This window comes from Ovis aries, chromosome 14 (assembly GCF_016772045.2).
Source record: "Ovis aries strain OAR_USU_Benz2616 breed Rambouillet chromosome 14, ARS-UI_Ramb_v3.0, whole genome shotgun sequence".
In the NCBI taxonomy this organism is placed as follows: domain Eukaryota; kingdom Metazoa; phylum Chordata; class Mammalia; order Artiodactyla; family Bovidae; genus Ovis; species Ovis aries.
The window spans coordinates 47,685,234-47,697,761 of NC_056067.1; the positions used below are offsets into that span (position 1 = coordinate 47,685,234).

General features: G+C 52.8%; 1 protein-coding gene across 5 annotated transcripts in view; it reads left to right on the top strand.

Annotated features, from left to right (window-relative positions):
- Positions 1 to 12,528, top strand: part of RYR1 (ryanodine receptor 1) — a 125,687-nt gene that overhangs the window by 71,225 nt on the left and 41,934 nt on the right. Inside the window, exons 70-84 of one of the 5 annotated variants that reach the window (XM_060398056.1) lie at positions 117 to 134; positions 1,338 to 1,508; positions 3,031 to 3,090; positions 3,343 to 3,480; positions 3,998 to 4,110; positions 4,289 to 4,385; positions 4,616 to 4,722; positions 6,781 to 6,832; positions 6,974 to 7,042; positions 8,605 to 8,704; positions 9,036 to 9,115; positions 9,205 to 9,281; positions 10,224 to 10,297; positions 10,930 to 10,947; positions 12,049 to 12,129. In XM_060398056.1, the coding sequence (XP_060254039.1) occupies positions 117 to 134; positions 1,338 to 1,508; positions 3,031 to 3,090; positions 3,343 to 3,480; positions 3,998 to 4,110; positions 4,289 to 4,385; positions 4,616 to 4,722; positions 6,781 to 6,832; positions 6,974 to 7,042; positions 8,605 to 8,704; positions 9,036 to 9,115; positions 9,205 to 9,281; positions 10,224 to 10,297; positions 10,930 to 10,947; positions 12,049 to 12,129 (1,255 nt within the window). The remainder of the gene's footprint in view (positions 1 to 116; positions 135 to 1,337; positions 1,509 to 3,030; positions 3,091 to 3,342; positions 3,481 to 3,997; positions 4,111 to 4,288; positions 4,386 to 4,615; positions 4,723 to 6,780; positions 6,833 to 6,973; positions 7,043 to 8,604; positions 8,705 to 9,035; positions 9,116 to 9,204; positions 9,282 to 10,223; positions 10,298 to 10,929; positions 10,948 to 12,048; positions 12,130 to 12,528) is intronic. The other 4 variants (XM_027978246.3, XM_060398057.1, XM_042230932.2 and 1 more) reach the window with 4 other exon arrangements.

Here is a 12,528-nt window from a genome sequence, read left to right on the forward strand (position 1 = left end):
GGGGATACACGTCAGGGTGGGGCAGGGGACCTGGGGTAGGGCAGACTTGGAGGGGCCCTGGGGTTCTTGGAGGGACTGAGGTAACACTTCTTGTCTCTGTCTGCACCCTGATGCAGCAGGCGGGAGATGTACAGGTCAGCCCCACGTCTGGGACCTTCTGCATGGCTCTTGGCTAAAACCCTCTACCCACCCGCCCCCAACCCCAGCCTCTGCTTTGCCTCCAGAAAACCCTTCCCCTGTTCCTTGCCTCTCAGCCTTGGCTTTCAGCCCCATCCTCTTTCTCTTGCTCCGCGCCTCCTCCCACTAACCGTTCCCTTCCCGACCCTCAACTGTTGGTAGTTTTTTTTAACTTTTATTAAAAAAAAAAAACACAAAACTCTCCTCTCAGCTTTCCCCAAAGCTTCAAAGCATCATGGACTGAGGTTCCAGGGAATGGGAATGGGGGTGCAAAAGGCACGTGCATGGTTGGGTTTAAGGCCTGGACTTGGGAATTAGAGTGACTCAGGTTAGAATCCTGCTTCTTGGCAGTGTGATGTTGGTCAAGTGTCTTACCCTTTTGAGCCTTTGAAGGCGTATGGTCGGTGGCCCCCGGCCCCAGAGCTCTGTGAGGACCCAGTGAGACGCCGCATGTGCTGGCACACGGGTCACACTCTGTATCACGAGCCGGCGTGGATGTGGCTCTGGCTGAAGCTTGCCACTGGGGCTTTTCATTGGCATGACTGGGGTGGCCCTGGCCGTGGGTCTGCACCCGAGGCTCCAGAACACGGCTCTGGGACTCTGTGCCCCGTGTTTCTGCTTCCAGATCTTTCTGGACCTGTCTTCTCTCTTGTATCTTCTGTCTTCCTGTCTCCTTGTTCATCTTAGTCTCTCAGTCCCTCTCTCGATCTCTTTCTTTCCACTTCCCTTGTCTCTTGGGACTCTTCCCTGTTCTGCATCTTCATTTCATTTTCAGGAACTCTGTCTGGGGCTCTGAGGTGGGGGTTGTAGGTGTATTGTAGGGGCAGGAGGGGTGTCCTAGTGAAAGTTCTGAGGGGATTCTGGGAGAAGAATCCAGAGGTTGTGGAAGCCTGGAATTGGGGGAAATCTGGAAGGATTTGGGATAGAAGCTGGGAATCTGGGATAGAAGCTTTGGTCCGTGAGACTCTGGGGTCAGGGCTCAGGGTCTGAAATGAAAGATCAGCAAGGTCTGGGGTGCAAACTGAGGCAGGCTCTGGGATCAGGGAGGGTCTGCCTAACATTCAGGTGAGGGGCTGGAGGGTGGACAGTGGTGGCAGGTTGGGACTGGGGCAGAGGCCAGGCTGGGACTTAAACTGGCACTGAGCCCCGTGTTCCCACAGTCTGGTGGCTCGGACCAGGAACGCACCAAGAAGAAGCGCCGGGGTGACCGGTACTCCGTGCAGACGTCGCTGATTGTGGCCACGCTCAAGAAGATGCTGCCTATCGGCCTGAACATGTGTGCCCCCACTGACCAGGAGCTCATCACACTGGCCAAGACCCGCTATGCCCTGGTGCCTGCTCAGCCCCTTTCTGGGAACTGCCAGGGTCCAACTCAGCACCCTACTGAGCCCCACTCAGCACCCCACTCAGCACCCCTACTAAACCCCCGTGATCCCCCAGAGGCCTTCTCTAGGACCCTCCTGAGTCCTTCTCCAGGACCCTGAGGGCTCACTGGGCCCTCTAGAATGCCCTGAACCTTCCTACAGGATGCTGAGGGCCCCACTCGGGATGTTGTCAGACCTCTGGATCCTAAGGACCCTAACTGGGACCCCCCTAGAACCCAGGAAGGCCACTAAGATCCCCCTAGGACCCAAAGACCACATCAAACCTTCAGGAACCCCACTGAACACCAATCCCACCTCGGCCAGAATCCTGAGAATCCCACCTGAGACACCTTAAGCCCCCTTGAGACTCCTCCAAGTCCTCTGCCAGGACCTGCCCAAGTCCCTTGGGACCCACAGAGCCCCTCATGATCCCACTGGCCCTCCTTTGAACCTCTGGATTCCCACTGGGCTCTCCACCTCACTCTCTCTTTTCCTCAGGACCCTGTGGATCTCTCCCGTTGGAGTCTGTTAACACCCAACTGAGCCCCAAAGACTCTTAGGGGCCCAGTGAGCACCCTGTGACCCTAAGTAGCCTCCAGGATCCTAATGACTTCTTCCCTAGGCTCAGAGAGAGACTGAGACCCCTTCTAAGCCCTCTGGGACCCCAAAGAGGCTCCTGGGGCCCCTTTTATCCATTATATGGGAACTCCCCCCTAGATCCTTTCAGCCTCAGGGACCCAAGAAGTCCTCCCAGGATCCTGCCCCAAGACCCTTAGAACCTCCCCCAGGACCCTGCTAAGCACCCTGAGGATCTACTAATCCCCAGGACCCTGAAGACCACTGATTCTCCACCGATATCACAAGCATTTCCTTTCCCAGAACCCTAAAGCCTCCTTCCCTCAGGACCTCAAGCTTTTCCTAGGACCTGTAGAGGTCTGCTGGACCTGTTGAGGCCTGCTGAAATCCCAAAGAGCCCTCCTGGGCCCTTCTGACCCCTTAACTTGGTTCTTGAGCGCCCCCTCTCCTGGGATCCTAAAGAACCCCCACCCTACTGATCCTTCCTTTAGTGTCTGTGTGAACCCCACCGGTGACAAGTGATTTGCTGGACCCTCTTGACCTCTGATGACCTTGCTGTCTCTTATAATCCCCCTCACCTAACTCTGATTTTCAAAAACTCCCTGCCCATCTCCCACTTACTCCCAGCCCCACTCTGACCCTCTTCTGACCTCCTTTTCTGATCTTTAAGGATATCTTCATGTCAACTCCTACCTCCTCTCATACCCCAACGAGGCCCCTCTAATCCTGATTCTTCAAGGTGCCTTCAGTGGCCATTCGGACTCCTCTCTGACCATTCCTGACCTCTGGATCCTTTTCATTTCTCTTGAATCCTCTCTTGGATCTTGAGGTGGTGGGGCTAGAGGGAAGAGGGTTGTAGGACGAGGAGGATGCTGGGCCCTCCGGAGTGACCCAGCCTGGCTTGTCTCTCCAGAAAGACACAGATGAGGAGGTCCGGGAATATCTGCAAAACAACCTTCACCTTCAGGGAAAGGTACGCCTCTGCCGCCTCAGTCTGCAACTGAAAGGGGCGCGTCAGGATAATAGCAACAGCCACAGCCAGCTTTTGAGCCCTTACATCGGTGCCAGGCATCGAAAGAAGGACCTTAACTCATACTCAATCCCTCAGTGAATCATCATGGCATTGAATCGTGGGGCGGGGGCGGGGCCCTCCGAGAAGCCCGGCTGAGGGAGGAGGGAGCGCGCAGGGGAGAGGCCTCATGCCGGACGATCTTCCTCCTCTCAGGTCGAAGGCTCCCCTTCTCTGCGCTGGCAGATGGCCCTGTACCGGGGCCTCCCGGGCCGCGAGGAGGACGCTGACGATCCGGAGAAAATCGTGCGCAGAGTCCAGGAAGTGTCCGCCGTGCTCTACCATTTGGAGCAGGTGTCTTACTGCTGAGTGGTCAAAACTTGGTCTCTGGGCGGGGCCTGGGGCGGGCCTTGAGCCTGTGGGCGGGGCCTGCGGGTGAACCGCGGGCCTCTGGGCGGGGCAAGGGGCGGGTCTTGAATCCTGTAGGTGACGGGCCTTGAATTTTACAACGAGACTTAGAATGGAGGCTTTGATATGGGAATCAGACATGGTGCGCAATGTTGGGCCTAGGGACAGCGCCGGGGCAGAACTTTGGGTCTGAGAGTCAGGCCCGGTGGAGACGCCTTGACTCTGTGGGCAAGACCTTGGGCGGGTCTTGCGATTGGGGCGGGGCCTATGAGGGAACTAATTGGTCTGCAAGCCGAGAATAGGTCAGAACTTTGACTCTGTTGGCGGAGCCAGGGTGTTCCTTCGGCCCTGTGAATCGTCCTGAATTTGGACTGGGCACAGATGGGCATTTTCACTCAGAGCTGGAAGTGGGAATCAGACCAGGGGCAGAATCTGGAGCCATGACACATAATCCCGCCATCAGATCGAGCATCCTTACAAGTCCAAGAAGGCCGTGTGGCACAAGCTCTTGTCAAAGCAGCGCCGGAGGGCAGTAGTCGCCTGTTTCCGCATGACCCCCCTGTACAACCTGCCCACGTAAGACACCCCGCCTCCAATGGGGGAAGGGAGCCTAAGCCTCCTTGGAGAATGGGTGGGTGAGGAGGAGAGAGGATGGGGTGCGCACCCAGTGGGGTCTTGCGAAATGGTTAGGGGAGGCGGGCTAGGGACGTGCATGGGGAAATCTTGCTGACGCCTCGAATCTTCCCCTGCGAAGGCACCGGGCCTGTAATATGTTTCTGGAGAGCTACAAGGCGGCGTGGATCCTGACGGAAGACCACAGTTTTGAGGACCGCATGATAGATGACCTTTCAGTGAGCTGGGGCCTGCCTGGGAGTGTGGGGGCAGATGGGTAGGGCTGGGGCCCACCTCCAGGGGTCACCCTTCACACTGAGCGCTATGGGAGCAGGGGCCCCTGGCTTGGGCAGAACCAGGGGAGGGTGCAGGATGTGGAAGAAGAGAATAAAAACAGTCTAGCAGGGCTTAATGGGAGACAGGTGGGGACTCTGGAAGCCCCTACCCAAAGCCCCACTCCTCCCTCCAGAAAGCTGGGGAGCAGGAGGAGGAGGAAGAGGAAGTGGAGGAGAAGAAGCCAGACCCCCTGCATCAGCTGGTCCTGCACTTCAGCCGCACCGCCCTGACTGAAAAGAGGTGAGACCCTTCCTGGGTCCCCAAGAGGGACCCACTACCTCTCCCCACCCCAATCCTTGCTCCTCAAGAGAGAACCTGTGTGTCCTGGGAAGGGGGGACACCCACAGCTGATCCTTTAATGTCATTTAACTAGAACAAGCAGAGTCGCCTTGTACCACTGTGCAGACTGGGCACTTCACAGGGACATCTCTTCTGAAGGGTTCACGTCACACGCAATATCAATTGAGGCTTATTCTAGAAGAAAATGTCTTGTTCACATAAAATCAGTATATTGCAGTATATTATATGGGTGAGGTCAATATATTGTGATGCATTTCCAACAGATGTCAGTGAGGAACAGGGCACTTCTAATTCAGACAAAAGCTTCGTATGAGCCAATGGCAGTCTTGGGAATAAATAGCAGTAATAAGGGCACTGCTGCCAACGGTAACAACAGGCAGTATTTATCAAATGCTTTTCATGTGTCAGGCATCATGTTAAAACACGTGACAGTGAGATCCTCTCACTTCATCTTCACACTAGGAGATAGATATTATTATCAACTTTGTGTGTCTGGATGAGGAAATGAGGCACAGAGATTTGTTTTTCTCACCAAGTCAGGAGATAGAGAGTCCTGGGCTGGGCAGTGGCATAGTGACACTGACAGAGACCCAGGCTCAATCGGGATTTCTGCCCTGCCATTCTAAGCTGTTGCCTCATAGCTACAAAATGGATGCTGAACCTCCAGACATCATGACTACATGTCAGACAGAAAGGAGAAAGGCTTTCCTCTAAGGAAAACCCAAATCTTTTTAGCCAAGGAACACTCTTCATGGTGGGCTTAGGCACATGGCCCATTGGCTAGAATTCTGACATCAGGCTACCACCAGCTGTGAGGGAGACTGGAAAGCCAAGTGTTCTGTTTTCTATTCTCTGGGAGAGCAGTGACTCTGGAGTTAGACTCTTCAGGTTTGAATTCCAGTATAGACTTTGTGACATTGGCCAAGAAAATTATTTGTGCCTCAGCTTCCTCATCTGTATAATGGGACTAGTCATATAGTTGACCCTTGAACAATGCAGGGGTTAGGGGCACTGATGCTGAAGCTGAAGCTCCAGTACTCTGACCACTTGATGTGAAGAGCCGACTCATTGGAAAAGACCATGATATGGGAAAGATTGAAGACAAAAGGAGAAGGGGGCGGCAAAGGATGAGATGGCTAAACAGCATCACCGACTCAATGGACGTGAATTTGAGCAAACTCCAGGAGATAGTGAAGGACAGGGAAACCTGGTGTGCTGCAGTCCATGGGGTCTGTTAAGAATCGGACACAACTTAGTGGCTGAACAACAACAAAGGGGAACTAACCCTTCACACATTTAAAAATTCATGTATAACCTTATAGTTGGCCCTCCATATCCATGGTTCTCCATCCATGGATTCAACCAACCATGGATCATGTAGTACTTTAGTAGTATTTATTGAGGGGAAAAGACCCCACATATAAGTGGACTCATGCAGTTCAAACCTGTATTGTTCAAAGGTCAATTCTATATCTACTTAGTTGGATTATTATGAGAATTAATGTTATTATGTACCAACACTTAGAATAGAGACCAACCTAGAGTAAACTCAATGGGTGTTGGCCATTACTTCTGCTATCATTAGTATTATAAAGGAGACGCAAGGAAGTGGTTAATCATAGTTGTCAGGTGAGCCAACCAGTTGTCAGGTGGCAAGATAGCCCCAAAAGCTCCAGGGTTCCATCACACCATCACAACAATCCCAGTGGAAAAGGAGCACTTCTATCAATAGCTTCAGCAAAACTCCCAGAATGAATTCCACTGGACCAGCGTGGATCACATGACCATCTCTTACTTATTATTGTAGTCAAGCAGATAGAAGGTAGCAATTGGCTCAGCCTTGATCACATGCCCAGTCTGGCAATGGAGAGCCTACCCCATTGGCGCCACACAGCCTGAGAATGGGGAGGACTGACTTTCCAAAGGAAATCTGGAGGCGCTTATAAGATGGAGTTCCTCCATATTGGGTCCTGACTGTCTCCCCACTTACTTCCTCAGCAAACTGGATGAAGATTACTTGTATATAGCGTATGCTGATATCATGGCTAAGGTGAGGCCCTGCCCCCATCTGGGGCAGGTTCCCTTCCCTCCTCTGCCCCCCAGCTGCAATGCCTGTCCACTGAAAGGGCTGGGACTGGACTGGGATATCTTTTCTGTTCACCATCATCTCTAACTGATGCCCCGTCCCCAGAGCTGCCACCTGGAGGAAGGAGGGGAGAACGGCGAAGCTGTAGAAGAGGAGGTTGAGGTTTCCTTCGAGGTAGGTGGGATCAAGTAGTTCCAGAAGAAAGGGGTGGGAACCCTGACTCCATCATGCCCCATTCATTCAGCGTGTGTTCACAGAGCAATGCTGTGGGCCCAGCCCTGGGCTGGGTGATGTTAGGTACACAGCCGTGACCAAGCCAGTCCACTGGGGAGACAGCTACATCAGGCAGACAATAAGAGCATCGAGTATCCATGGTGGTGATGAGGGGAGCTAGGCAAAATGGTCCTGGCAGGAAGAAGGAGGCACAAGCAGTGGGGTCAGGGTGGGAGAAACCAGGGAAGTTCAGGGGATCATGGGGACCGTGGCTAGACACCTGATCCAGCCTGGGGGGAAGGGCTTCAGGGAAGGCTTCTCAGAGGAAGGGATGTCCGCAGAGAAGGATAAAAGAAATGTGCCAGCTGAAGAAAAAAGAGGAAAGTGTTCCAGGTAGGGGCACAGCATAAGCAAAGGCCAGACAGTGAGACAGCAGTAAATGCAATGAGCCCATCCTTTCATTCATTAAGGTGATCAGCAAGCATTTCCCCGAGTTTCTCAACCTTTTTTGTGTCAGGGTCCCCTTGGCATCTGGCGAATCTTTTCTTAGGATCATGTATTTATGTTCAGAAAATATTTATTTGGCTGCATTGTGTGTTAGTTGTGGCTTGAGGGATCTTTGTTGGGTCATGTAGGGTCTTTCATTGCAACGCATGGACTCTCTAGTTGTGGCTCAGTAGTTGAAGCACTCGGGCCCCAGAGCACATGGGCCTCAGTAGTTTCGACACCCAGGGTCTCTGGTTGTGGCTCAGGCTCAGTTGTGGCCTGTGCGCTTAGTTGCTTCACAGCATGTGGGATCTTAGTTCCCTAACCAAGGACTGAACCCATGTCCCCTGCATTGCAAGGAGGATTCTTAACCACTGGACCACCAGCGAAGTCCCTCAGAATAATGTATCTAAGTGTACAAAATGAATTCATAGCAGAAGAAATGAGATATTAAAATAGTTACTAAAATATTATTTTAAAATTTTGTGATACAGTAATATCTGTACTTGTTTATGAATCTACCAAATAACAAGAACTAACAGTGGATCCAGTAGCTACTGTAATTGATAAGTGGTGATGAACCTAAGTGACATTTCAAGATGTCTTCAAAAATAATGTGGTATGCAAACATCTATGATTCTGATGGATGACACAACCACAGATTCTGCTACCATTGCCATGACTTATGACCTCATCTATAATGGAAGGAAATGCTACATTTCAGCCAGAGGCTGGGAAACACAAACATAGACCTTCCCCCCGCCATCCGCGTTCACAGATCCCTGGGATTTTATCCACTGACCCCTTGAAGGTGTGTGGGGCCATGTTATGACCACTCCAGGCCCAGTCCTGTGCTCAGTGCAGGAGACAAATCACAGATCTAAATCCCAGGGGACAGAGGAGCTTACAGTTGAAGGAATGAGCCAGGGGATGTGGCTGGATCAGGACGAGCAAGCGTGAGGGCAAGGCTGTGAGGGGGAGAGGCTGGGCTGGTGGGCCTGGATTCACTCGGCAATGTGGGCCGGGCTCTGCTGCAGGAAAAAGAGATGGAGAAGCAGCGTCTCCTGTACCAGCAGGCGCGGCTGCACACCCGGGGGGCTGCAGAGATGGTGCTGCAGATGATCAGCGCCTGCAAAGGTGCCCTCCGTGTGCATTTGGCTCCCCCCGAGTACACCCGTCCTGTCCTAGCCCGCCCAGCCCCTCTGGACCCAGCAGGCACACTCTCCCACCCCTCCTGCATGTGGTTTGCCCTCTTGTCTTGCAATTTCTCACTAATTCCTTCAATCCTGATCACCCCTGCCCACACACCCTTGCACACTCCTCTGATCAACCTTGCACACTCCTCTGCCCAGTTCTCTGACATTCCCCCCGGGGTGGCTGTTTTCTGGTGGGCGGAGAGCACTGATTCCAAATTGAGCAGACCATTGTTTGCCCCCCGCGGTGCCTCCCTGCAACCCGTTCCCCCCAGGAGAGACAGGCGCCATGGTGTCCTCCACCCTGAAGCTGGGCATCTCGATCCTAAACGGAGGCAATGCTGATGTGCAGCAGGTAACGAGTGAAGGGACTTGGGAGGGCTAAGAGGGCTGGGAGGTTCCTGTGTGACTCCCAGGTCCCTCACTCCTCCCACCCTTCTGCAGAAAATGCTGGATTACCTGAAGGACAAGAAGGAAGTTGGCTTCTTCCAGAGTATCCAGGCACTGATGCAAACCTGCAGGTGGGCTCTAGTGCACATATTATTTAAAAAAAAAAAATGTTATCTACTTATCTTTGGCTGTGTTGGGTCTTTGTTGCTGCACAAGCGTTTCTCTAGTTGTGACAAGCAGGGGCTACTCTCTAGTGGCGATGCGTGGGCATCTGACTGTGGTGGCTTCTCTTGTTGCCGAGCACGGGGCCCTAGGGCCTGTGGGCTCCAGTAGTCGGAGCACATGGGCTCAGTAGTTGCGGCACACGGACTTAGTTGCCCCAAGGCATGTGGGACCTTCCTGGATCAGGGATCCAACCCATATCTCCTGCATTGGCAGGCAGATTATTAACCACTGGATCACCCCACTGAGCCAACAGGGAAGCCCCCCTAGTGCACATCTTTCATTAAGCTGAGTCCCCAGTCCTGGTACCACCTCCAGTTCTAGTTCTGTTCTCTCGGTTCCAGGAACAGAGACCCACTCAGGCCAGCTCAGATAACAGGGAGTTTATTATAAGAAGTCACATGGAACAATAAAGGAGGCAAAATGCCGCAGACTTTAAGAATGAGTTATGTTAAGGATCCAGATAGCTGGAAGGTAGTTGAGACTTCAGGGGCACTCAGGCAGCAGGGACTTGGGGCTCTTTCTGATGACCCCTGTTCCTGTGGCTCCAGTGCTGTCTACTTTCGCTCTCCTCTTGTGGTTGACTGCCTTTCACTGCCTCTCTGAAGCTTTTGCTAATTGATGGTTTCTGTTTCCTTCTGATTTCAGCTTTTATGTATTTCATCCTTGCCCCACCTTACCCCACAGCTGCTACTGCATAGCTTCTATCAACTCTTAGTTTCTGCTTCCTCTCGATTTCAGCTTACTCTCTCTACCACCTCCCCCCATCATGGGGAGGGCTGCCAGGCTCTGGAATAGAGGAGGGCAGAGGCCTCAGCGCATCTTCACCATCTTTCCTTTCTTTCCCTCAGTGTCCTGGATCTCAATGCCTTCGAGAGACAGAACAAGGCAGAGGGGCTGGGCATGGTGAATGAGGATGGAACTGGTGAGGCCCTTTTGGGCTTCCCTCTCCCTGGGGGCATCCCCTTCCTTCAGGATCTACTCCCTCCTCCAACATTGCCCAGAGCTCCCTTGTCGCCTACACACCCTCCCTCCCCAAGAGCATCCTCAGGTTCCCCCTCCTGCAGTGGTCCCAGTCCTGCCCTGCTCCCATTCCTCCAGAGTCTCCCTCCCCCTGGTCCCACCCTTGGGTGTCCTTCTGTGTTCTCTCACCCATCGCCACATGGATCCCACCCTCCACATGCCCCAAGTCTCCAGCCCGGGTTGCTGTTCTCTCATTAATGTCCCTAATCCAGTTAATTGAGTCTCCTCTTTGCTGTGTTGTGACGTGTCTAACCTTTCTGCCCTGATCCTTGCCTCCTGCCTCTCAATCTCTACCTGTCCATTCTCTCTTTCTCTTCCCTCTTCTTTCTTCCATTCTGCTTTCACCATCTTCTTGTTCTCTTCTTTGCTTCCTTGCTCCTTTTTGCTCTTTATCTCTATGGGTTGTTTCTCTCTCTATGTCTTCAATCCTGACCATATCACTGTGTGTTTTTTTCCTGTCTCTCTGTCTCCTTCTGTCTTTCTTTTTCCTTCTTTTTCTTCTGCTTCTTCCTCCCATCCTGTTGGCTGCCTCAGTCATCAACCGCCAGAACGGTAATTCCCGGAGCCCATTCCTTGCTATGCTGCTGCCACCCCTCCCTTCTAACCCCCAACCGCCCCCCTCCACCTGGTGGCTGAGGATCTGGGACATCCAGGGGAGGGAGGTAGCATGCCGGCGGAAAATCTTGAGATCAGGGCTCTAGAGACCAAGAGTCGGGTCCCAGATTAGCCACTAACAACACATGGAACTATGAATAAATCGCTTACTTTATGTAAGCTTGTTTCCCCATGTGTAAAATAGAAGCAAGAGAAGATGGCAAAGATCCTTTTCCGGCTGGATGTTGTTGGAGTTCCAGACCCAGATTCGCAGTCCCGAGGTGGGGTGAACCCCACTCCCACATACCCGGCTCTCTGCACCCGCGACCCCAGATTGATCGAGTCTGCTGTTCCCATCCACCAACCGGATTGGTTGCCCCCAAGCATCCACTCTGATTGGTGTGCGTGCCTCCTCTGCGCCTGCTCTGGTTGGCCCGAACATTCACTATCTAGCTTTCCCCTCGCTTGTCCCGCCCCTATAGTCTACAGTGATTGGCTCCTTTCAGATGCCCGTTCTGATTGGTCCATATTTACACTCCTCCCCCTCTGCTTTTCCTGGATTGGCTGCGTTTAAGACATCTGAGCCAATTGGCTTTCGACCGCATCTCCTGCTCATTTCTCTCCTGCACGTAGCCTTTGCGTGAAAGTGACTTCAACCCCCATAATCTATTAACCGCCCCCCCGCTCCGCAGTCCTGGAGGGGAGCTGAGGGAGGTATCAGTAGCCCAAACCTCTTCTAGGTCGACAGACACTCTTGGATGTCACACAAGTGGTGACATCGAGGAGACACTGATACTGTATAAAGACATTTGAGGCCCAGCTTCATGACTCGGGGCCCCTCAGTCTCCTTCTGCTGATGTCCTGGACTCTGAGGTTGGGACTTACGGTGTCATGGATTCCCATGGCCCTCATAGTGTCTTTAAAATGGTGGCTGCTGCTCCCTGCGCACCTGCTTTTTGTGCATGTGTGTGCAGTGTGCATGGGCCGTGTGCACACTTTCTGGTGTCTTCGCGCATCTGATGTCTTCTGGACCATGCCTTACCCCCTTCTTCCACCCAGGAGAGAAGGTCATGGCAGACGATGAATTCACCCAGGACCTGTTCCGATTCCTGCAGTTGCTCTGCGAGGGTCACAATAATGGTGAGGAGGAAAGGAGGGTGAGGTGGAGAAGGGCAAGGTCTGCGATGTGTCTGGAAGGGTTGCCTGAGTTAACCTCCAGTCCCATTCTCCCCTGATCAGTGATGACCTCACCACCCTTCCAGACCCCACAGTCCTTCATTCTTTACTTTCAGCCAGTGTCAAGCCCTGTCTGCCCACCTTCCTAAATCTCTCTTGAATTTCAGAAATCCAGCCACTTTGTTTCACTTTCACCTCCTCTAACCAGTCCAATTCCCCCAAAGCAATCTGCCAAAACCCAATTTGGCCAAAAATCAATTTTCACACATGAGCAACTCACCACATGCCATTTTCCCACAGGCATTTTGCAGCAGCTGGCAAAGTTCAGTAAATGCGGTGGATTTCCTTTAACTCTGGGTCTGC